General features: G+C 28.0%; 2 protein-coding genes across 3 annotated transcripts in view; one reads left to right on the forward strand and one right to left on the reverse strand.

Annotated features, from left to right (window-relative positions):
• LOC147801912 (serine/threonine-protein kinase mig-15-like) overlaps window positions 1–25,085 on the reverse strand; it is a 90,779-nt gene extending 65,694 nt beyond the window's left edge. The window contains exons 1-7 of one of the 2 annotated variants that reach the window (XM_087155088.1): window positions 24,870–25,085; window positions 23,344–23,522; window positions 21,827–22,053; window positions 20,144–20,207; window positions 16,591–16,841; window positions 10,326–10,401; window positions 416–496 (exon numbers count right to left, since the gene is read on the reverse strand). In XM_087155088.1, coding sequence (XP_087011214.1) covers window positions 416–496; window positions 10,326–10,401; window positions 16,591–16,752 — 319 coding nt within the window. In that variant the 5' untranslated portion in view covers window positions 16,753–16,841; window positions 20,144–20,207; window positions 21,827–22,053; window positions 23,344–23,522; window positions 24,870–25,085. The remainder of the gene's footprint in view (window positions 1–415; window positions 497–10,325; window positions 10,402–16,590; window positions 16,842–20,143; window positions 20,208–21,826; window positions 22,054–23,343; window positions 23,523–24,869) is intronic. The other variant, XM_087155089.1, reaches the window with a different exon arrangement.
• Window positions 2,236–9,767, forward strand: LOC147801913 (uncharacterized). The gene is made up of 3 exons (XM_087155099.1): window positions 2,236–2,978; window positions 6,278–8,529; window positions 9,648–9,767. The coding sequence occupies exons 1-3, from the start codon at window positions 2,573–2,575 to the stop codon at window positions 9,765–9,767; spliced, it is 2,778 nt and encodes a 925-aa protein (XP_087011225.1). The 5' UTR covers window positions 2,236–2,572.
• Window positions 25,086–25,573: the final 488 nt, after the last annotated feature.

Here is a 25,573-nt window from a genome sequence, read left to right on the forward strand (position 1 = left end):
TTGTGAAGAAATCAAATTATTTAAATAGATTATTTGTCTACAATTGCCTAGAACATTAACATAAAATTCAAGAAAAGTTCAAGTTTTATTACAATGTTTTTACCTTTATAAAATAGCCATTAACTTCCTACTGCTTAAACTGTTCTGCAGATAATACAATACAATTGAAAGAATATTTTTAAAATAACTTTCAAGATTGAAATTTGGAAATATAATTACACAGAATAATATGTAACTGTTCCTATCATAACTGAATAAAATGTTACATTTAAATCCATTATTCTTTTAATTTACAATAATAATATGTATTGTAAATAAACAAAAAAATATTCTGTTATACATTTCAAACTTGATAATTATTTCAAACAGAATAGATAAATGACGGTAAAATCAAAAAGAAAAAAATATTTCTTACCTATAGATGTTGGCATCTCTCCCCACTGAAGAACAACATTTTTATTAACTTTCCGACAAGAATTTACATAAACTCCTTTATCTAGAAATAAAAATAAACAAATTATTTTTACTCATAATAAATAATTTCAGTACCTAAACTACTCAAAAAATAAGATGGAAAAAATTCTGCTAAAAATCATTATCTTAAAAGTTATTTCAAAATACAGTAAAAGATAAGAGAAAGAAAAATACATAGCAAATTTTTAAAAAAATGGAGATGCCTTAAGTTTTGAAAGATAAGTATGTTGAGTTCCTTAAATATAACAAAAAAGTTAAAGTGAAAACAAGCACTGATCTCGTTACAATTACTAAATATAGTTAATACCACTTTAAAATATAATTATTTAAAAAATTTCGTAAAACAATAAAAACTATCAACACCTTCTTGAATGTTCTGAGTAAATTTTCCATTCCAACAATTTTTTAAACATCTTAAAACATTTAAGAATCGAACTAATTTATGTAATACTTTGTATTTGTATGTTTTTATTGCTAGAAAGCAAAGAAGATGTTTAATTATAAACTTCCTTCCTTCCTCAGTGGCACGACAGCCCCGGGTGGGCCCTGGCCTTCTCAATCAACTTCCTCCAGGCCTGTCTCTGCCTGGCAGTTGTCTTCCAGTTTGAGACTTTTAAGACTGAAAAGTCTCTTTCCACGCAGTCGGCCCATCTCAGCTTTGGTCGACCTCTGGGCCTTGATCCGATGGGCTGAGCCGAAAAGATTATGTTTGTCGGACGCTCTCTGTTCATCCGAATGATGTGACCAGCCCATTTAATTCTTTGAATTTTTACGTACTTGACAACTTCAGGCTCTCTAAGGGCCCGATAGAGTTGTGAGTTTGAACGTCTGTACCAAGTACCATCAACTTGTTTGCCCCCAAAAATGGATCTTAGGATCCGACGTTCGAAGATTCCCAAGGAATTCTCATCTTTCTGTGTTGTTGTCCAAGTTTCTGAGGCATATGTTAGGATAGGTCTGATCAAGCATTTATAAATTAACAGTTTAGTATCTCTTTTTAGTAGGTTTGAGTTTAAATATTTTTTTAATCCATAGAAACATTTACTTGCACTATTGATTCTTCTTTGTATTTCGGGTGCGATATTGCCATTAACGTTGACTTCAGAACCAAGATAAACAAAACTGTTTACTTTTTCAAACTTGTATTCACCAATTTGCAAGTGAGTTGTAGAGTCAGTTATTTTGGTGCATTGCATGTACTTGGTTTTTAATTATAAACTACTAACATTTTTAAGGATGTTTGGAAAAGAAAGCTTTTTTTCTGTTCAACTCTTAAAAAAGTTGTAATTCTTAAATAGAAATAAAGAGAAGGATCTTGAGAAATCTAAATTTTTCTGATCAACTGTTAGGTGGAATTTTGCTAGCAAAGAAGAAAAAGCTCGAAATGGATATTTTCAAAAAAAATGAACAACATATTTCAAAGAAAATAGGCATTTAAACAACTTAATGTGAGTGTCAAAGAAAACAAGCATTTAATTCAGATTTTTATACTACTGTTATAATTATTTTTCAAAAGAATTACCTGGAACTAAAATAATTCATAATGCATAAATCTCTACATATGTAATTTTAATTGTAAGTAATTATTTAACAGACTTTTACAAATTCTCAAAATAGTTGAGTGATTTTCTGAACCTCAGACCTCAAGATTTGAGAAATTAAAAGGTTTTCAAAAAATATATTTGATTTTATTTTTTAACTCACTGAGATCATCTGAAAAGTTACATTTGCAACTTTTCAAACGATCCTAGTCAACCTCCCAGAAGCAGAAAGTGCCTAAAACTGCGACGTACGTCGCAGAACAAACGAAGTCCTGCAGAACAATTTCTATCTTGATAACTATCCCTCCCCCGCCCACCTGCCCCCCCCCCTCCCGTAGTCTTGCAGAACTATCCCCTATCTCATACATTCTTCTGTAGACCATAATGACCTTGAAGGCTTAAAAGCTCAATTTCCCCCACTTTCCCCTCTAGTGATGAATAGATAAGGATATGACACTTTCCCATTGGCCCTTGTTATATGGGAATGTCCTAACTGGTCATCTGCTCAATGTATCACACACAACTTGTTAACACCAGCTACTACAATCTTCAGTAAAATGTCTGCACGTGAGCGTGATAGAGTTGCTTGCTTTGAATGCGACGCGCATATTATTTTGAAAAATTTAAAAATTCATTTCCAGAGACAACACCCTGGGAAAACTGTAAAATACAATTCTGTTAGCGAAAAAAATGTATTTACTCTTATTCAATTGTCAAACAAAAGAAAATTGAACAATGAAAGCGGAGATATTTCTACAAAAAAAGCACATGTGAATGACTCTGCATTGTCGGAAGCTTGTACGAGCAATGAAATATCCGTAATTAATTCGGCTGGTGTTGAAAGTGAAAAAAGGGAAGAAATCAATCTTGCAACACAGCAAAAAGAAGTCACATCATCTAGAAGCAATTCAACCATTGCCGTGGATAAAGATATAATAAGTCAACTTATGAATTCCATAAATGGTAAGTAAACATTTTATCTTTAGTTTTTGAATATTTACTTTTTTTAAGTAAATTTTTGCTTTCGTTTCGTTTTTATTGAAGAAAAATGTTACAATTCCCAGCACCTATAATTGAAAAAGAGCGATGCATACTACTTTTAAAAAATGTTCTTATTTAAATTTTTAATAATCTAAATAAATCTTTAGAGAAATAAAAAATGCATCCTCACGTTAAAATTCCCGTTTTTATGTCACTAAATTTTCAATCATTAGTGTTATGAGCGCGCAGGTCCAATATTTTTATAGGTCATGGTTTTGGGCAAGATACGAGTGAGGAACTATACAAAAGGGATTTCTTCCCCATACCTCATTAGAAACAAAGAAGAGACGCTTATTCTATTTTCTCATGAATCCCCTAAAGAATTGTTTTTCAGATAAGCTGCTAATATCAATAAACTTAAAGGAGTGGCACTCTGTTTTCGTTTTCTCTTTCATTATTTACGAGGGGGTGGGGTAAAATGCATATGCATTGCACACGCATATCAATGAATGTCTGAGTTACGGAACTTGAAACTTTCGTTTCTAAAAAAAATAAAAGGAGAGGATTGTTTATTAATTTAAACATAAAATTATTTGTTAATAAAAACAGCGATTATTTTATGAAGCAGCTTTCTTTTTATAATTTTGATTCTGTCTTTCTGATTCCACTGCATCTAATAGTTTTTTTTTTTCCTTACGGTAAATTTTGTACTCAATAAATGTTTTTTTATTTTAAACAAATAAATTTTAATATTAAGTTTATTTTTTCAATTTCGTTGATCTTATAATATCCTGTCTTGCTCCAGGTTTTGATATTTACGTTACTGCCTTTTTAAATATAGTTTCCGTTCGATAATTTTCAAGTGTTTTTATTTAGATTAATAAGTTTCTTTTTTACTGTTTACCCTTGTATAAATAAGTGATTTATTGAGATTTTTAATCCTTGGTTTTGTTTTAAATTAGTTAATTTGGGAACATTAATTATCAAAAAATAAACATGTGAATGTTGTATTTTTTTAAACTTGTTTTTCTTGTCTAAACTTGCAAATGTTTTTATCTTTTTTAATGTTATTTTTCAACTTTTTTTTTTAATTTAAGAGATCTTTGCTTCTTTTTTTCTTATTTTAAAATGTGTTTAACTTTTTCTTGTAATTTGGGTTTGATATAACATAGGTACTTTTGGGCCGATCCAAAAACAGGGAAATTCAGACATTCGGGATAGCGATAGTCGATTAATTGTGTCTCTACTGTAATTGAATAATATAGACTAATATTATATTACAAAGACAGTACTGAACTATTTATAATTTTTGAAGTTCAACTGTTGTATGTAAAGCAAAATTAAAGAAATTAACATTTTAAATGGTGTATTTTAATTCTTATTTGCCTAGAAAGAATCATTTTTAATTTAATTATTTTTAGATTAAACCTGTTTAAAATCTGAATTTTTTTTCATAAATAGTTAAAATCTGCAGTATTATAAACATGTTTTTATTACATTTCTACATTTTTCACTATTTGTAGTGCTTTTTATTTCTGTATTTTTGAGATTCGACTGATATTAATTGGGCAGTGTAATCAATAATAAAAATATTGAAAAATTTTGCTCTAATAAATTATAAAAATAACTTATTAGCTAAATTAGTAATTCTGTCATAATTTAATAAAAAATATTATGCTATTTTTGACATTTATGTTATAATTATTATTTTTTTAAAAAATTTTCAGCATTATTCAATTATAACTGCTACAAAATATTCTGTGTATTTAGACAAATGAGGGAAAATAATTAAATAGGGAAAATTGCAATACATAAAAAGAAGTTGAGAACTATAATTTTAGTTTAATAATTACTATTACAGTGTAACGTCCCTTTCCCGGAAGGGTGGATTTCCCGGACACTTTTTAAAAATCAAAATAAACAAACATCTCTCCATTTTTCCCTTTCCTTAAAAAAAGGGAAAAAAAAGAGTCTTTTGACACATTTTCTCTTTTTCTAGCTTGCACTGAACCTCTGATTTATGCATCGAACCCATAAATTACCAGAAAGGGGAAGTGAAGATCTACCAAGACCATTGAGTGACCTTTAGTGACGCTCCTCTCTTGTAATGTAGGAAAAAGAGGGAGATTTGTTTTCAAAAGACCGCAACTGTGTCCCCACCCCCCCTCCTTTCCCATGCAGGTGGCTAGTAAAAGAGGCATTTCCTGGAACCTTTTTATTGAAAGAAGAAATACTGTGGAAAAGGGTAAATGGGGCAAGCGTTAAGGTGGAGGGGGAGTCAAAATGGAAAATTTGAATAGGTCTAAAAGGATACATGTCCTTGAAAAACAAAACATTCGTTCTTCCCCATACCACGTAATATTTAGGAGGCGGGGGGAAAAAGGGGGTAACATTCTTTCTCTAGCAGATTCTTTCAGTCATAGAAGAAGTCATAGAAGAAAAAATAAAGAGAACCCGATCAGCGTGCCCCGCCTTTATGCTTGATTGATAGCCAATGATTGGAGAGAAAACAATAATTTGTTACTTCCCCCACCCTCAACTTAAATGATCTCCTCTTTACTCTTATTTTCTTTCACAAATAAGGAGGAAATGAATTTTTCTCCTCCACCTACCCACCTTAATGAATGACGGGAATTTCCCTTTCTTGCTTGAATCATTCTAGTTAAAAATGGCGGATTATTATTTTCATATGTCAATTTTTTTTCGTTTTCTATATTTTAAGCGATAATATTTTTTTCTAATATTTCATATTTTATTGACTAAATATTCTAATACTAAAACATTATTCCCCTAAAAAATAATGTTTATTTATTTTTTGCTTCTTAGATATAGATCATTTTAAGCTTTGTTCCAGAATGGCATGAATTTCCCCTTCCTGCTTGAATCGTTCTAGTTTAAAATGGCGGATTAATATTTTCATAACTGTTAAAATTTTTTCGTTTTCCATATTTTCAGCAATAATATTTTTTTCTAATATTTTATATTTGATTAATTAGATATTCTAATGCTAAAACATTATTCCCCTTTAAAATAATGTTTATTTATTTTTTGCTTCTTAGATTCAGATCGTTTATTAAATCATTTTAAGCTTTGTTTACCTTGGGGGTCTATTATACGGAAAAATCTATTATACGGATTTCTGGAAGGCCCACCGATTCCGGATACGCGACTTTACACTACTACTAAAACACTGAAACAAAATGTTGGAGTCTCTGAAAAATTATATACATATTTTTATTATTGATGTTATTTTTAATTTCTTTTTTGTACTTATTTTTCAGATCTGAAGAAACAGGTTGAAGAATTAAAGGCAGTAAAACCTCAGAGTTCATCTCCTCTGCACAAGTCTACGTTGGTGCCCTCTCTCTCTTTAACAGATGAAGAAAAGTCTGATCTTTTATCTTCTGCACGTACAGTTGATGCCCTATTGAAATGGGTGCCTGATGGAATGTTTTTAAAAAGTGACAATGGTCTGTTTTGCAAAGCTTGTGGCACTACACTCAACTATGATTTTATAAATGAGGGAGCCATTTTTGATAATGATTTATTGCCAGACTCATTTCGTCATCTGAAATATGATTTAAAGCGCCATCTTGCTTCAAAAATGCATGAAAGTAAAAGTAAAGATCTAAAAATTAAGGAAGAAAGAGAAAAAGAGTTAAATGAAATCGGCAAGCAAGTATCTTTGAATTGTGCAGCAGCTGCATATTTGACATATAAATTGGATACATCTTATTTAAGTTACGAAAGCATTATAGCTGAATTCTATAACTGTGGAATAACAGTAGGGCAAAAAAACCATTCAAAAGAATTCCCTCGTTTGTTTCTGCCACATATATGTTCAACTTTAAGAAGTTTGATTTTGTCATACATTGTTAATGAGAGTCTACCAATTGGTATTATTGCAGATAAAATGACCGTGAACCACCGAACACGCCATATTGTAGGGATTCGAATTCCTATTCTTGATGTTAATAACTCTCACATGTTTTCTAGCATATATATCGAGCATCACTTCTGTTCAGATGTAACTGGGAAAGGGTTATGTGAAAGTATTTTAAATTCGCTTGAAAAGTTTGGATTAACCTTGCCATATTTAAGGAAACATCTTGTTGGCCTTGCAGTGGATGGACAGTATATCCAGTTAAATGTCGGAGAGCATCTGAAGAAAAAACTTGTTCGTACAAAAGATATGCTTGTCTCTTGGGATCCCATGCATAGATTAGAACTAATGCAAACACATGCTAATATTCCGCATACTATACAAGAAGCAGTAACATTGGTCAATAATTGCATGAAAGAATTCATGTGGGGAAAAGCATATGAATTGCTTTTACAAAGTGCAGATGATACTGGTGCCTCATTTTATAAACCCAAAATTTTTAAAACCTTAAAGTTTGTCTCCCATTCCAAAGAAGTTTTCAACACTTTCATCAATGATTACAAAGCCCTTGTTGCTGCCTGTGAAACAAGTGGAAATGATAGCCTCAGAGACAAATTGTTGTGTAAAAGAAACTTATTCCGTATTCTTTTATTTTCAGATGTAATTTCATTATTAGCATGTACATCAAAACTGGTTCAGACTTCTGATCTTTTACCATGGGAATATGCAGACCACATCACTAACCTGAAATCTTCATTGCAGATTGTAAAAGAGCATTTTATCCTCATTGCAAATGCAGAAAGCATGAAAGAATTCCAAGATATGGTGAAGTCATTGCCTTCTTCATTGTTTAAAAATACAAAGAGTGCATCAGAAATGTTTGGCCAAGAAAGTATGTTTCAAGGAGTTCCTCTGCCAGATTTGCCTGTTAGCTCCAAAAAATTACGCTCCGTCTTAAATAATTCTGAGCTTTCTATATTTTCCTCAGATGCAATGCAAATCATAATCTACATTGATTCCTTGTTGGAGCAGCATAAAATATATTTTGAAAAAGAGGAAAATGTGGATATTGTCATTAAACAAATGAAAATTCTTTTTAGCTTTGACCACTTGCTGTTTCCCAAGAATGATGTTGCTTTTGAAGAGGAACATTTCAGCACATTTATAAGTAATGTCCCTCTCCCATATCTTTGCCATTCTGAGGAGGATATTAATGAATTAGCTTTTGGCTATACTATTTTTCTAAAATGGGTACATAAATTTTCAGCTGACAGCAGAAAAAATGAATTACAATTTTCATCAAGCGAGCTTCTAAAGCAAGCAGTAAAAGAATTGAAATCAGAAATTCCCAATTTTATAAAGTTTATCATTTTAATATTTTCAATTCCTATTTCAGAAGCGATCTGTGAATCGTGGGGATCCATGATTGACAGAATTGTTTCAAAAAGACCGAATGCTTATGATGGAGATGAAGAAGTTGTTGGTACAACAGATCAGAGAATGTTTGTCTTCGCAAATGGTGCACCACCTGGACACTTGTCACTGCGAAAGATTTTCAAGGCAGCCCTAATCTTAATGTTTGGACCCTCTTATCATAAGCATTTTATCAATAACTCATCATTGTCATTATCAAAATTTTGTACATCAAAAGTAATTGCAAAAGTCACAAATCAAGAATGTTTGCCTTGGTTCAAAAAATAATGTAACTGTTTTAAATCCTTTATTAAATAAATGATGATCCTGTGTTTAAATAAATGAAAATTAAGTACTTTAATGTAAACTTGATTTTTTTTTGCAATGAAATGCTTGCAGAACATTTACTTAAATTAATAAGTCCTGTTGCAGAACATTTGAAAATATTCTGCTTCTGGGGTCAACCTAACCTAGCAGACCAAAATCTTAATCCATAAGGATTATTCCTAGTGCAGTGATAAGACATGTGCCTATAATACCAAAATATGATGTAAACTTAAAGCATTAAACAAATTCTCAATTTAACTTTTCATTTATAACTACTACAATATATTAACATTATCAATGATATATATTTAAAATGAAAAACTAATAAACATTAAAAGTAAATAATAAATTAAAAGAAATAAATAAAAATAATTTTTATTCCCTTTAAGTTTCTTTTTTTCTTTCTTACTGAACACCAATTTTTACATTTTTTGGAACATGTTCCATCACTGTTAATGTTTAAAATTAATTGAGTGTAATCCAAATTGGTTTAGTTTTATGTCAGAATTTTCGGTTCCATCTTTAATATTGAAAAGAATCATTGTGCTTAAACACCTATTTTGTAAAATGTTTAACACTTATTTTGAGCAATATCCAATTTTGTAAAACAAGTCTATCAAATTATGTTCATTTTCTTATATATGTTTTTTAGCTGTATCCTAAACAAACAGCTCAACAATTTAATCTTTTTAATAAATTGCAGATTAAAAAAAGTTTTATTTTAATTTTATCAGTTTATTTAATTTTTCATGAAATTCATTATTTAATTAAATATTTAAGAAAGAGTATGTTAATAAATATGTTTTAATAAAAATGGACCTTTTTTAAAAAATAGTCTGAACATAAAAATTGTTTCTTTATAAAAAACAAGAATAAGAACATTTACATATATTTGCAATAAGTACATTTGTATAAGTACACTTAATGTTAATATTAATGGCTCAATATACGTATAGATATATACAAAATTGTTAAAAAAAAAAAGTAAAAACTTTCATAATTCATCACAAACAACTTATTCTATACAGGTTGTCCGAAATACAACAAATGTGGCATGCATACAGAATTTAATGGTGGGATCTTTCCCAAGTTTTCCTAAAGGAATGCAGTGCCTTGCATTTCTTCAGTTTCAGCTGAAACTGTGCTGACAGCAGGTTCAATACATTCAAAGAAATGAAACTGCAAATTTCAAAAAGTTCTGATTTTATAATAATGAAGACTCCGCAGAACAATTTAATGTACAATGAAATATTTTAAATAAATACTAAACTTTTATACGTGTGCTGTAAAATGCACAAATTAAACTCAAACACATATTAATAATTCAGTTACTTTTTAGTATCTGCTCAACATAGCACATTTTGTCGCATTGTGTGAAAAATTATCAAAATTAAGAAAACCATCATTTTTAACCAAATTAACCTACACAAAAATTATAGAAAACAGAAAGTCTTCTTAATAATGGAGAACTAGTTGTTCGGGTACATTTTTAAACTGATAATGCAACATATGATTAGCAATAATTACAATAAAACTATAATCAGTAATTTTAAATCTCTAACAAAAAATTACAGTTTATACAGTTAGAAAATACTTTTTTTTAAAAAAAATTTGATAAATTCTTAAAATGAGCAGTAAATAGCTGGAATCAAATGTAAAACAATTTATGTTCAGTTATAAATTTTAAGCATTGAAATTATACTCACTATCATAACAAAGAAGTTGCAAGCCTTTGGAATTGGGAAGAGTGACTATAGTGTGAGGTGTAATGGAGCCCTGAGACTAAAAGAAATATAAACATGAACATTAAAAACTTTTGAAATGCTTTGGACAATGATTAAAATAAACTAAACAAAGGAGCATAGTATATATATATAAATATATATATATATATAAAGGTACTTAAAACAAGAGAAATTCTGACATAAAATTACAAAACAATTAATTATATCTATAAAAAATCATACACATAAAAAAAAAAGATTCTGCACAATCTAGCAGAAAATATATTGTGTAAAAAAAGGCCATCAGCAAAAAATAAATAAATAATATAAAATAAAACAATACCAATGTGTAAGATGCAGCAAGTATATAAAAATAGAATAATAATAATGAAAAAAAATACTTGTATAAATGCCTTTCTAATTTAGGACCCAATAAATGTTTCAATGATACTAACAATTCTTTTTAATTGTCACACACATTTAAAAACCAAACTAGTTCATTTTAATATATATTTCATATGAAAAATCACATGTATTCCAAATTAGTTTCAATTTCCTGTTAAAAAAAGTTCTTTGTTACCACTACAGCACAATGCTTTAAAATTTAGTGTTTAATGTTAGTATTTTAAGGCTTTTAAAAAAATACTTTTGAAGAAAAAACATTATGAATGCAATTTTTGATTATAAAACAGATTTTAATTATATTTTATAAAGTTTGATAAAACCTTAAATAACCCAAGAATACAGGGATTAAACATAGGAACTTCCTATATTAAAACCAGAATTTTAAAAAGTATATATTAACTGACATTTATTATTCTCTATGCATACATGCACACTAGCAAACATTTCAGATTATTTAACATAATTGCAATGAAATACAAATCATGAAAACACTTAATCAGGGAGCGACTTCAATTCCAAACTTCCTTATGATTTTTGTGTATTGTTTACTACAACATTAACTGCTTATCATATCATACTTATTTATTAACCTTTTCAAGAGGGATTGACAAGACATCTAGGTCTGTAGGGGTATTATTCTGCGACTGGGGGTGGAAATTGTAAAAGGTAGTCTATGTTCGTAAAAAAATGGTGACGAGAATAAAACAATTTCATACTCCCACTGTTTTTCTTAAACACCGTTCACTACTTCTTTGACTATCGTATTTAGGGATAATACAAGGGCCACCAGAGAGGGACTCTTGTGCTTTTGTATCACTTTATAAGTGCAGAAATCTTTTTTCAGTGGTTTTATTAGATTCAGCATAAAAAAATTAAACAAATAACATTTCACATATCGTTTTCTATAATAAATTATCAGCCTGTCCTATGTTATTATAACTTATGCACCTTCAAGCATTCATTCATTTGCACCATGTAACACTTTGTCAATCTTTTTGTTTTGAAGTTTATCAATGCAGAATCTCAATAAATAATATTTCAATGTCTATAGGTACATTTATGTTTAAAAAAATTAATGAATGGAAAAGTAATAGAAACAGCTTTTTCTTTTTTGCTGTTATATCAATCACTCATTCACAACAATTTCTGCAAAAGCAAAATTTAAAGAATCAAGTCTTAGTTTACAATAACATACAAAAGTTTTAATAGTTATAATTATCAGTACCTATAATAATAGCTATTTAATACATTACAATTAATATTTGTAATTTTAGTACGCTTATTAAGCATTTCACGTTTAATTTCTATCAAAAAAATTCTACAAGCTGTTTTTTAACATATTTATATTAAAACAAATTTTAAACAATTTGTCTCTGTTCTACAATAAGTCTGAGTAAAAATAGAAGAAATTTAAATAATTTCTGATGCACGAAAAGACAATTTAACTACAAATATAACTATTTGAATGTATTTTTTATCTTTAGAATTGTTACATCTTTTCAACTTATGAAAATACGTCACTTCAATCAATGATAAATAGTTTTTACCACTTTATTTGCCGGTTTTACGTTTTCACTATTTATGATAATAACAATAAAAACAAGAGGGGGAAACGAAGACAGTTCTACTATAATTCCTGGCTAATTTGATTGATCTGTTCTTTTCAGTAAGAATGGTCGTTACTATTGAAAATTATTTAATCAAATAAATTCCCTTAATCTTATTTACAATATTATATTAAATAAATTGTGTGATACATAAAAAAACTATTAACTACAATAACTTGGTTAATCATTGACAAAAATTAATACAACATTTTTAATTTAATTTTATTTACTAAATAGCATATATCCTAATTTAAATCACTAACTCAAAAAATGCTTTAGCCAGTTTCTAAATTTATTTATAACATATCACACAGAACCTTATTCCTCTAATCTCTTAGTTTAAATCAAATATGTGCTTTGATTTCCAAAGAATTTTCGTTTAAAATAGCTCCCCAACAAGTAATACATGAATATTTCAATTATTGTGCTTCAGTTGCAAATGATTCATATTAAATATTCATATTCAAAACATCATGTCATTTTCTTTTTGTACCAAATTTCATAAATGAATGCATCTTACAGAAACTATGTAGAAACTATAATAGATTTTTTTTTTTTTTTAAATTCAGGTAATAGATTTATGAAATTTTAATGTTCTCAAAAATTTAGTTCGATCTTATAAAGATAAACCAACGAGATATTATTAGACTTCATAAAAACTAACTTAAAATTAAATTGTATCTAGCATAATGAGAGGGGAGGAACACGAAAATTGTCACAAAAGAAAAAAGATTAGGAAGAAAAAAAAATACCATTTATGATTTCATTACAAATAAAGCATAAAAAATACAGTATTATAAATTGCAATTTCAAAATCCGCAATCTTTGAAATTCTTATATAGCCAAAATCATGAATGAAGTTACAGCTAAAAAATGTTAAATTTTTCCTACAAAATAAATATCTTTATTAAAATTCATAGAAAAATATTTTCTTCTTGTCTGCAACAATTACAATCAAAATTTTAAAAAACCGATAAGCACCACATTTATACCAAAAATAGAATAGAAACCCAAAAAATATTATTTATTTGAGCTTATTTAAAATATGTTACTTCGATATTTATTTCAATTTGAGATAATTTACTTTGGCAGCTATGATTACCTGATATTTTTATGTATAATCAAAATTGCTATTTGTTAAATTAAAATAGCAATAAAGAAATTATCTTTGAAAAATAACTTCAAAAAAATTTTTTAAACAAAAAAATGTACAAAATTTAAATTAACTACAAAAAAAAGCAGGAAAGAAAACAGTAGATGTATACCCAAACTTATAATTGATATTTGAAAGTAAGTGGGAAATGTAGAAAACATTTTCTACCCTTATGAGAAAGTGTTGCATAAAACAATAAAACACATCCCACAGCCATCCCTTCCCCCAGAAAAAGGTTAAAGCTGAACTATCTATATTAGAGGTTTATACTTAAAGAGTTTTACAACAAATAGCTTCACAATTGTACAGATTAGGGTTGTAGTAGAAAAATGTGGCAAAATAAATTGCAACACTTAATGAAGTTTCCATTCTTATTCTGCTTCAAAATCCACATTTCATTACTTTTTAGTCAAAGGATACATATTTACACCCCAAGTTGCTTAAATTATTGAATAACTGAGTCAGCTCTTTAAATATAAAAATTAAAGTTTATTTTTAGCTAATTCGCAAAGTTCTCTATCAAGAATAACTTTTTGGTAAGAAAACTAGTATTTGATCCGAAAATTATCAGTTTATTTAGGGGAAGTCATAAGATTACAGGGTGGTTCAAAACTATACATCAAAAATGTGAAGGCAGCTAGAGGTGACCTAAATAAACTGATTTTGTATAGGAATGTAGAATATATGCTCAAATGAAGTGTTAAAAGTGCTAGCATGTAATGCAGTATTACTCCCAAGTAATTGAAAAGCCAGTTATATAAAAGATTTATTAACAGTTCCTAATATTAACAGATTTATTAACAGTTCCTATTAGCTTGCAACCAGTTTACAATCAAATTATAGAATTACTTGATAGAGCGAGTATCAACAAGATTCAAAGAAGTGGCGCATGAATTGGTGCACATTAGCAAAAACAGTCAGCACATTTTCAGTGGCAACCAGATCGTTAGATGCTTCAAAACTATTGATTGTACAGGTTACTTGTTTTATACTTGACCCCACATGAAGAAATCCAAGCACGTCAAATGTGGAGAATACGGTGGCCAGTTCAGGAACGTGAGAAGAAATATATTAAAAGCAAGCAGCAATGATAGTTTTATCTGCATCAAAAATTAGGATTAGAGCGCATGAAGCCTACTAAAAGCTAAATAATGTATTCATATTTAAAACATACTCAATTGCGAAACTATCCAAAAGGAGCGCAAGAAAAAGATCAACGGAAATATTATTATTCAATTAAAAAATCATCAAGGTGCTTAATGAAGTGGAAATAGATGCAGAAAATGTTTAACAGTGACTATAAGGCTTTTAAAACGTAAAACTATCATTTAATTTAAAGAAAAGAGCTTTGAAGTAAACTAAATAAAAGATTTAAAAAAGATTAATTTTATGTAAAATAAAAATTTATTTATTCAAGTGTAAACTATCAGCAAAAATAAAATACAAAACTTTATGCATAAAATTTACATTTCCTTGAATCTCTTACAGATAGAAAATTGTCATCAAATCCGACAAAATTAACTCCAATGAATTTTTCCTATGATTCATCTTGGTGATAAGAATTTGTGTGACACCTCAAAATTTTGGCACGCCTAAAAAGATACTTGTATAAGGAATGGGGCAAAATATTAGGTAAACTGCGCCATGCATACATATAAAATTCAGTGACCTGCATACAACTCTGCATTAAATGCAAAGGTCTTCACTTTGAAAATTTGTTATTATATTACAGGCAATAAAGTTTTCAAACTCATTTGAAAGTCTGATACTGATATTTTGCTAAGCATTAAAGTTGTATAGCATGTGTGTCAACTTATCTCTTAAAACCCTGTAATTTTAAACTATGCACAAATTTTCAAACAAACCATGGAGTGAGGGATATTTGCGTTGCAGTATGCCACTTATTGTAAGTTTTTAAGACTGATTTCGTATAATTTATAATAAATATCTTCCACATTATTATGTACATCATGACAATCAGCCACAAAATGTCAAGATATGAACTAAAGTGATCTTCAAGAACACAGAAACAGATTCCTGTGGCTAAATATTATATTAAAACTATTAGTCTAGTAAAAATAGCATTTAGTCTAGTACTCTAACAAAAAGAGTACAAACTTTACTCACTTAACTATACTTTTACTCTAGTTACATCAGAAAAAGAATAAGGTAAACTACTAAGAAAATAAAGACAAAAAACACACAATTCAATGATGTCTTGATAACTACATGCTTGAGAACTAAATTTAACATCAATAAAACAAGTCCTAAATAAAGCAAACAGAAAACTTTTGTTACTTTTAAATCTATTATATGTTATTAACTCAGAAAAAAAACTTCTTTTTATTTAACCAACATATTAGTCATTGTGTTTCTTTGGATTATTATTTTCTTAAGTTTACTAAAGTTGCAATTTTTAAAATACCATATTTATTGCAATATAAGCCACCCTTTCCTTTTCAATGTTACTGAAAATCGAATGCAGCTTAGAGTCAAAGGTGTAAAAATTTGTTGAATGCGATCCATTCTGGTCACTGCACTAGTCACATTCCATAGGTATATCTTTAGTGTTCAATCTATCCTGAACATGATTGCCTGCATAACAAATGCATAGGATTTCATAATAGACAACTCTTTGTAGGAAAACAGCGACACCAGCACCAATTCCAAAGCCAGTTGCGACAGTGGGAGTGACCAATCATTTTCGGAGCATGATACAGTTAGAACAATTATAGTTTCCTGAGTGTATTTAATCTATTCAAAAGTTTTTAATTGTGAAAATTTAAGAAGTGAACAATTAATTTAATCAATCATTCACTTATTATTACTTCCTAATATTAATTTCATAAATATCTGTTATCAATAAACCTTTTTACGCTACTTTTTATTTTTCACAAATCTGTGTTCAAAATTTGGAGTACAGCTTCAATTCAAATAAATACCATATAATCATATTAAACGGTAGCGAGTCAGATATGAAGATCTATCACCAGATCATAGTTTAGAGACCCACAGAAAACTCAAACATCAGTTACAAAAAAATTCATTAAAACTCAGAAGGATATCAAAATAATTTACTCACATGAGCGGGTATATAAATAACGTAGACTGCACCAGAATCCAAATCTAGAGCATGAAAACCTTCAGTAGAACCGTACACTACTTTGAGCCAAACACCCTCTTCAATCATCATATCTATTAGAGCAAGCCAGTGAGCTAAGTCTGCAAAAGACTTGAAGGCCATGAATTTGTGATACGGTATTGGTGCCCATTAATAAATTTCTATGCTTTCTTTCAAGGCGATCAAAAGGAGCTTTATTCTTTCAAATTCGACTGGAAAAAATTATAAAAACAATCACTCTTTGGTATAGTAGTGACATATTACTCATAAAGTTCTTAAAATTATAAAATAAAGAAATCAAATTCTGGTAAGAACTGGACTCTTAATTAGAATTAATCATCATTACAATGCTGTGATTAGTAGTCTAATGAAAAACCTACAAACAGGTTTATAAATAATATTTGTTATGCTTTGAAATAAATTTACGTTTAAGATTATACATATTAAAATTGATGTAAATATAAAATTCTTATTAAAATTGATGTAAATGAACATATTAAAATTGATGTAAATATAAAATTCAAAATAAAATTTTAAATATTAACATCGCAAAACAAAGAAATCATACTTTTGTCAAAAGTAGACACTTTACAAGAATTCATCACTGCTTGAGTCATTAAAATGAATAGTCTAAATATAAACACTGCAAGCTGTTTTTTTAAAAAAAAAACACACTTATAAATACACAGTGGTACCTCGTTAACGTGAACATGCTTAACATAATTTTTTTAACAGGGTGTTTAGCCAGATAGTTCAACAAAAAATAAGTACCTTTTATATACTTTTTTAACACTCTAATTAGGATCTGTGCAGTAATAAAAATATTTTTTTTTTATTGCTTAAAGTTCTTACTTTATAAACATAATAAAATTCAAAAGAATCAAAATTAATTTATAAAATTCAAAATCGTCATAATAAAATTCACAATCAATAAAATTCAAGAACATTTTTTAAAAAATTACACAATCATGATAAAGTAACTAGTTTCTGATAAATATTGCAGAGAAAAATGTGCCCTTTTTTGTAATTTAGAACGAGAATCGACAAGGCAAAGAAAAGAAAAATCTCATTTTAAAATATAGAAAATTATGCACTTTTTACAAACCCGAAGTAAAAAAAAAACACCTTTAAGGGCATTTAAAAAAACGCAAACAAAAAAATAAGCAAATTTAAGCACTTTTTAAAAATGCTACACATCCTGTTAAACATGAACTAATTTTTTATTCCCTTCCAAATTGAATATGTACGTAATACTTTAAAGTACTTTTAACATGAAATATCTTTTAAGGTGCACTTAAATTTCATTGAACTTGGAAAAAAATGTACTTTAAATGTGAACAAAAAATTCAGTTCCCCTTGAACAGGTAAGAAAACTACTTTGTTATAGAGTTATTAATTACAGCAATTAAATTAATGAGTTGTATGAATTAAATCTGTTGAGAGAGCATTGTTGTTGAGAATTACAGGAAACAAGCCTTTTGTACTCTAATGTGAAGAGTTTTCTTCTATCTCATGAGTGAGAAAGTAAAGAAGCATGCTTTCTTGTGAAACCCATATTGATCCTTTGTTCAATATGAATAGTTATTTCTCCACCAGTCTCATTGGCTGCTCCAAGAAATTGATATTACTGAACTGCAGATAAATATGTGTGGAGCTAAGATTTTTCTTGAATTTCACTAACGAATACTTTCTTTTACTTTCCTCTGATGGATATCAATGAAACAAAATTGTTTTTTTTTTTTTTTTGTAATGAAAAATGAAAGCTTGAATCCTTTTTTTTGGATACAGTTGATAAGTTAGAAGACTTTTGGAAAGCGTGTGTCAATAAGAAACCAAAACAAGATATTACCAATTATCTTGTTAGTAATCCTCTCTAACTTGTGCAATGAATAAATTTTTCTCAAATAGTTACTTTTAACCCACTGATGGCTCTGCACAAAAAAAGTTGGCTTTGAACCTGCAGTCTTTTCCACATAGCAAAACGGGTTTTTCCATGTTAATAGATAGGAGAATAGTGCACAGGTGAGAAACATTCTTCTAATTTTACCCATTTGCTAAACAGCCAGTTGCATTAGTAATTTTTTATTTGCTTCAACAGATTTTTAAAAAAAAACGAAAAAAGATAGAGCACCTGAAGTAAGAACATTTTTTAATTAAATTCATCTGAACTAAAATATTTTAGCTTCCTTTATAACTTTATTTTACTTTTTGAAGTAATTGGCTGTATTTATTATAAGATTTAAAGAAATTATTTAATATAAAGCGGAAATAAGAACTAGATATATATTATAGTACAATTATAATTATATGTTTCACACATAAATAAATATGAAATCAAATATATATTAACTTACATATTTATAATGGGGATATAACAAAAAGCTTTTTTTACTACAAAAAACTAGTTTTACAGACGCTTTTATTATGACAAGGCAATTAGGAGGGTTTATACTAGACTTTAATCTTCACTTTTCTTGAAAATACAGTAATTGGAAAACTGAAATGTTAAGCATTAAAATTTTCTTTCAAAAATTACGATCAATTTTCAGTTTTTCTATTCTGCTTTTGTGTATAATCTTTGTTTTTTATATGCGTTTTTATAATAGCGCTGCATTCTTTAAAAAGTTTCTGACAGACATTACCTCTTTTAATGTTTTATGCATAATTTTTTTTTTTTTTTTTTTGCAGAAAATATTATTTTTAACATTAAAGTTTTGTTTTAAGAATTAAGAGAATATTCTTTTTTATTCACCTTTACAGCTTTAGCTTTTTTTTTTCAATAGCAGTCAGTTTTTTTTTTATCTTAAATATTTCTAATTATCTTAGTATCTAATTATCTTTACTAACTTAAACATTTCTATTAAAACTTTTTCCCCTTTACCCCATATGAATTATACAGCTAAGTTTCGATTATTTTTCAATAATGACTAAACTTATTCCAATATAAAAAATATTTATTCATGTTTTTTAATTTAAAAAAAAAGTGTTGCTATTCAGTCAATTTTCTTTGGCCAAATATTTGGCTATTTCACTATTCGATACATTTCTATTTCATAATAGAGATTTAAGACAAGAAAATGCAAATCAATAACAGATATAGATGTTAGAAAACATGTATTGTATGATTTTCTTAAAAATAATTTCTGAATTGATAATGTGAACTACTTTCAGCATGAACAAATTTTCTGTCTCCCTTCGAGATGACATTAAACAAGGTTTGACTGTATGTGCATAAAATTTGAGAATAGAAGAAAATAGAGCTACAAGTATGCTACGAAGCATAGTAAATAACAGTTTTCTTCTTTCTTTTTTTAAAATTTGTGATAAGTTAATTCATACTGAGAAGCAGTGCATAGCTGAATAAAATTTTGATAAGTGTTAACTTTAAAGTGTGCCAAATAACTATTTATCTAGCATTTCTTTTGAATTATAAGCATAAACACTACACATAAATTTATGGACATCAATACAAAATTTAGATAACATAACACCTATGCATTAAATTCTTGTTTACCTATTTTAAAATGGATAGCACATTGAAGATCTCCTACATTTATCCAACCACTTCTTTTTTCAATCTAAAATATGATCACAGTTTTGTTAAGTAAATTGTTTTCATTAACTATAAAAAAAAGAATGGATAAAAAATTAACTTCTTAAAATATTAACTTAAATAAATAAAAAAACTCATTTTAGTAATTTTTTTGTGTGGCTTTAATGCTTTTGTAATGAACTTGGGGCTTTTCATTAAGCATAACAATAACTTTTAAATAATTTACCACTAATATAGCAACCACTAGTAAAAATGGTCTAAAATACATTTTTTTAGACCTAAATAAATCTAAATAATCAAAAATACAAAGTTAGGTATAGGTGTAAAATAAAAAATTATTAACTTAGTCCTAACTCTATACTATAGACAAACAGCATGTAGTGAGCAGTTATGCAAAATTTCAATAAGATAAGGCAAACAAATATTTAAAATATCACACTTACCAATAGAGAAAATAATAAAACAGGTTTTTAGCTGCAGTAACTACACTTATATTTAAAAAAGAATGAAACGGGGAAGAGAAGTGTAAAGGAATGTAAACAAAAATTGCTGATGAGTTAAGAAAAAGTATTGAATACAGTTATTATTCCATATCAGTTTAAATCACTGACTCTTCAACCTTTACTATTGAGAAAATAGCTGCAGCAAAATTTAAAAAAATAAACTAAAAAATAAATTAAATTCCTAAAATATTTAATGAGATAAACACATTTAAAAAATATTCATCATTTATTAAATCAAACAAAAAAGTGGTGCTAAAATATCGAAATAACGAGTAAAATAAAAACCAGTCTGTGCTCTTTTTTAATTTTATTTAGACACAATAAAAATAGTGGGTACATTTAATTAAATTTGTTAACTAGCTATATTCTCAAGATTTTAATGTCAAAGATAAATTTGACATCAATTCCAATTTAACTCTGAATGAAATTATAAAAGTTATAAAAACTTTTACAAGCCTTAAAAGAGCTGAATCTTTAAAATGCTGCTTATAAAATAACAAAATCTTTAAAAAAAAATTGAAGCTATTTTTTTAAATAATATATGACATTTAAATTAAAACCATTAAAATTAAACAAAAATACAGAAATTAATTTAGCCACTGTAGTATTTGTAAAGTTTACTATTGAAACCTTTTTTTTTATTTAAATGTAGAATACCAGTTAATAAAATTAGCCACTTAATACTACAATCAAACTTCATAAGAATGAATGATGCTTTATTAAGTGACAGGCACTGTATATTATTAAAAGACAAGTCTTGCTGCAGCTCCCCATAAGAAAATGGGTTTTTAAAACTTTTATAACTTCTTCTCGAACTAGGACAAAAAAAAAGTTTGGGAGAGATGAAAACGAATTTGTATTTAATATTGAAATCTGAAATTTAATGATTTACTTATAATAAGCTTAAAAGTATATTTGGTTACCGTTAATAATAAAAAATAAATGAAATCAAATAAAAATTAATTACATTGATTAAAATTAAAAGCTGAATCATAAAATATGCATAAAAGCTATTTCAGTTTCCCTATAAGCTAATAAAAAATAATTCATTAATAACTAAAATATAACTGTAAGGAATATATAAAAAACAATCCTGAACTTGAATATGTGTTAAACTGATAATACAATAGCTAATACTCACTCCATCAGTTCTTAATATTTTGCTCCTCAGCCATGAGAGGTAATATACGCGTACTCTACATTTTTCGCCAGATACTGTGACAAGAATATTTTGGCCATCTAGGACTTCCATTTGCCGAAATTTTCTCCTCAATATTAACTGATACACCTTACCTAGACCACTACGGTCAAGAAGCACGAGTCCATTCTCTGTACCAATCAGTAGATTTACTCCTAAGTAACAACAGTCTATATTAAAAAAAAACAATAAAATAAATTTTAGCTACAAAATTAAGTTCAAAAAGAAATTAATATAAAAAATGATAATTCCAAGCAACAGTGTGATAAAATATTGCTATCAGCAATGTAAAAATTCCACCTAATGCTTAAGTCACAGTTAGTAGCACAAACAAATAAATAAGTAAATTACACAATGCAATGAGTTTAAACCAGCTTTTAATCTATTTTAATAAATGTTAACCTGCTTTAATTCCAATTAATATCAGCAAATTACTAATGAATTTTTTTCTACAAAATAATTTATAATTTTATTATGTCATATTAAAAATTTAATGTCCTTGTTTGTTACCCACGAGAAAACTTAGAAGGATACATTATAAAACATTTAAACATCGTGTTGCAATAATGATGAGTGATAATTTATTAATAAATTAATAATGTAAGGTTTACTGTTTACTTTTCACACTAAAAATAAACACCATCAAAGACTTTAAAATTATTAAAAAAAAATATTTCACTATTGAATGATTGACTTTCAAACAAATGGCATGTTTTTACAGTTTTTTATTTTGATTTCTTTTGCGAGCAGCAGAAACGATCATCGCCTGGTGAATTACCTTGAAAAGGCAAGATCCGCTGCTTGAAGTGAAATTATTTAGTTGTAAGAGAACTCATTTATTTAAGAAGGTTGAAATAACAATCATATTTTAAAATAAAACAATTTAATTTGATAACTATTAATGAAAATAATAATGAAATTATTAACGAAGTTAAACTCATAAAATCTATATGAAAAATATCAATGGTTAAAAGCCTAGTTTTTAAAATATACAAAACAAAGCCATCCAAAAATTTTTAAAACAATTATAGTATTTTTCTTTGTAAAAAAGCCAGCAGTTAAAATATGCAAGTACATACAAACGTAAGTCAATATAAAGGGCTATAATGTATTCCGTCTTGTTCTAAATGTATCACGGTTTTTTTTAAAAAACTCACACCTAATTTTATCACTAATCTAGCACTAAAACTAAATCAGGTAATTTGGATATAAACTTTTGATGTTTGAGAAAAAGGATTTTGTTTTCAAAAGGAAATGAACACATTATGAGGAGTGAAATAAGAACTAATAAGCACTTTATAGAAACCCTGTAACAGAATTTAGGTTTCAGGAATAATATTTACATAATTTACTTTGCTAAATAATTGTGTATCAAAAAAGAGACGGGGAAAATATTTTTAAAAAAGTGCTCGATTCTCACTCCATAAGGCAGCACATAGAATATCAGAGTTGAATCGTACTTTCTTATTTCTGGAGTGTCATCAGATGACTCGTGCGATGTTGGTGTAACATTGACACTAACATGGCTCTCTCTCCTTGGAGATGGAAAGGGACCAGTGCCATCACCAAACCCAAATGTGAGAAAAGAGCGCTGTTTGTGTTGTAGTTGAGGAAGGGCCTTTCCAACAGCTTGCCTATACTGTTACATAAAAGAATAAAGTTATTCTATTAGAAAAATAAAACTAAGAGGTAAACAGACAATAAAGCAATATAAAAAGCAAGCATCAAGAAACTATAAATATTAATTCATGCTGTATTATTTAAAATTAGCACAACAAACAAAACCAATACTTATTTTAAAAAAAGTGGTGATTTTCTTCTAACATTTAGTGCAATTGCAATAACATATAAAAAAATTTTTAACACTTACTTCCTGATATATCTGCAATGAAAATTAAGATACTTTTATTATACTGATTTCTTTAGAATATTTAAAGCGAAAGTCAAATTTATACATGAGTAACATTACTTTTCATTTCAGTTAAAATAAAAACTAAATATTTTCAGCAAAAGTTGTGTAATGAATGTATATGTAGTTACATATGTTATAGTGAATGCTAAAAACTTGGTAATTTCTCATTCCAACAACATAACTAATTACTATTAAAAAAGATAACCATACACAAAAATTTTAATGAGACTTAAAACTAGAATATTATATTATGTTGTTCCATTTAAAATATGTTATTTATAAATTCTAAAAACAAACAAAAAAATTATGATAATTCCTACTTAAAAAGCATAACTCTCTCAAATAGAAACACATAAAATTTAAGCGAATATTTTATTAATAAAAAAAAATCACATATTAATAGCACATGTGGGTATATTTTCTGATAATTAACTTTAAAAATTATTAATGTTTCAGTCACCAGAATATCTTACTTAAAATATATATTGAATGAACCAGTTATACAAGTCACAATAGGAAAAACGAATTTCTTAATTCTAACTAATATTTTGCAGGGGTGACATTAAAGAAATGGGGAAACGGAAGGGAAAAAAAATATTATGCTTTAAAAACAAATAAGAATATTTTAAGTGCAATAAATGTATCAAGTAACAAATCAACTAGATGTTTCCAGGGGTCTGTCCAGACATTTTGTGAAAGGTCCGTTTTTGTAAAATTGTGAAAAAATTAATCGTAATTTGTGAATAAAATATAAACGTTAAGTCACATTCTTTCAACCAGGGTCCTGCTTTTGTGAATTTGTGTAAATAGGGTCCTGTTATTGCAAAAATCTTTTACAATGAGTTTTTAAATTGTAAATGGATACAAGATTATGCTCAACACTGTAAAATAATAATAAAAACAAATGAAATTTTCAAAAATAAACAGCTATTGCTGCTACTAAATTAGAAATGCAACACACAAATATTTGGTATTTAGTCTATACTTAGTTCCTTTGCATTTGTCTTTCTCTCAACAAAACTGCCAAAAACAATATTATTTATATAAAAATTACAATAAATGTCGTCAACATGCCTAAATACTCGAGTATGCGAACTTTCATTAGTTAACCAGAAATACAAGTAGCCGTGAATTTAAAAAAGATTGTTCACCCTGAAATAGGTAGATACTATTAAAAAAAATGCATTTCTATTTTAATTGAATTCTTTAATTTAAAAATCCAAACTAATAGCAAATTTAAATGGTAAAAATAAAGTATTGGTTTATAAAACCAATTTCAAAAGATTTTTCGAAAATATTTTTACGCTTTTAGCTTACTTGTTTTCTATGACGATTTTAGTTTTCCTTGGAATTCAAATTTTATAAGGGGTAAGATAAAAGCGCGCAGCAAATTATTAAATAAACATCTTAAAAGGGAGCAGAAATAAGAATATATCGCTTTATTCCATTCTAAGCGAAGAGGTAGCTTGTCGAATCCCACTTTTATCCTGGATTTTATTCCAAATATTCCTATTTCCTGGTATAGATAAGTCCCGCAATGAACGGATCGTAAATACACGGTTCCCAGCAGATAACCGAAGTCAAGCATCACTGGTTGCGGTCAGTGTGCGGGTGGGTGACCACTTGGATCAGTCTGCGTAGGGACCGAGGGTGTGCGGTATTGGTCCTCTGGTTAAACTGTTCTACCGTAAAGTGCTCGACTTTGAGTGCAGGTCATCGGGCTACCGAAGCGGGGGTGCCATCCCCTCTGCAGAGGATCGAAATTGTGATGGCATGTC

Source organism: Parasteatoda tepidariorum, chromosome 11, assembly GCF_982258835.1.
Source record: "Parasteatoda tepidariorum strain Cologne lab strain chromosome 11, Ptep-v5.0, whole genome shotgun sequence".
Classification (NCBI taxonomy): Eukaryota; Metazoa; Arthropoda; class Arachnida; order Araneae; family Theridiidae; genus Parasteatoda; species Parasteatoda tepidariorum.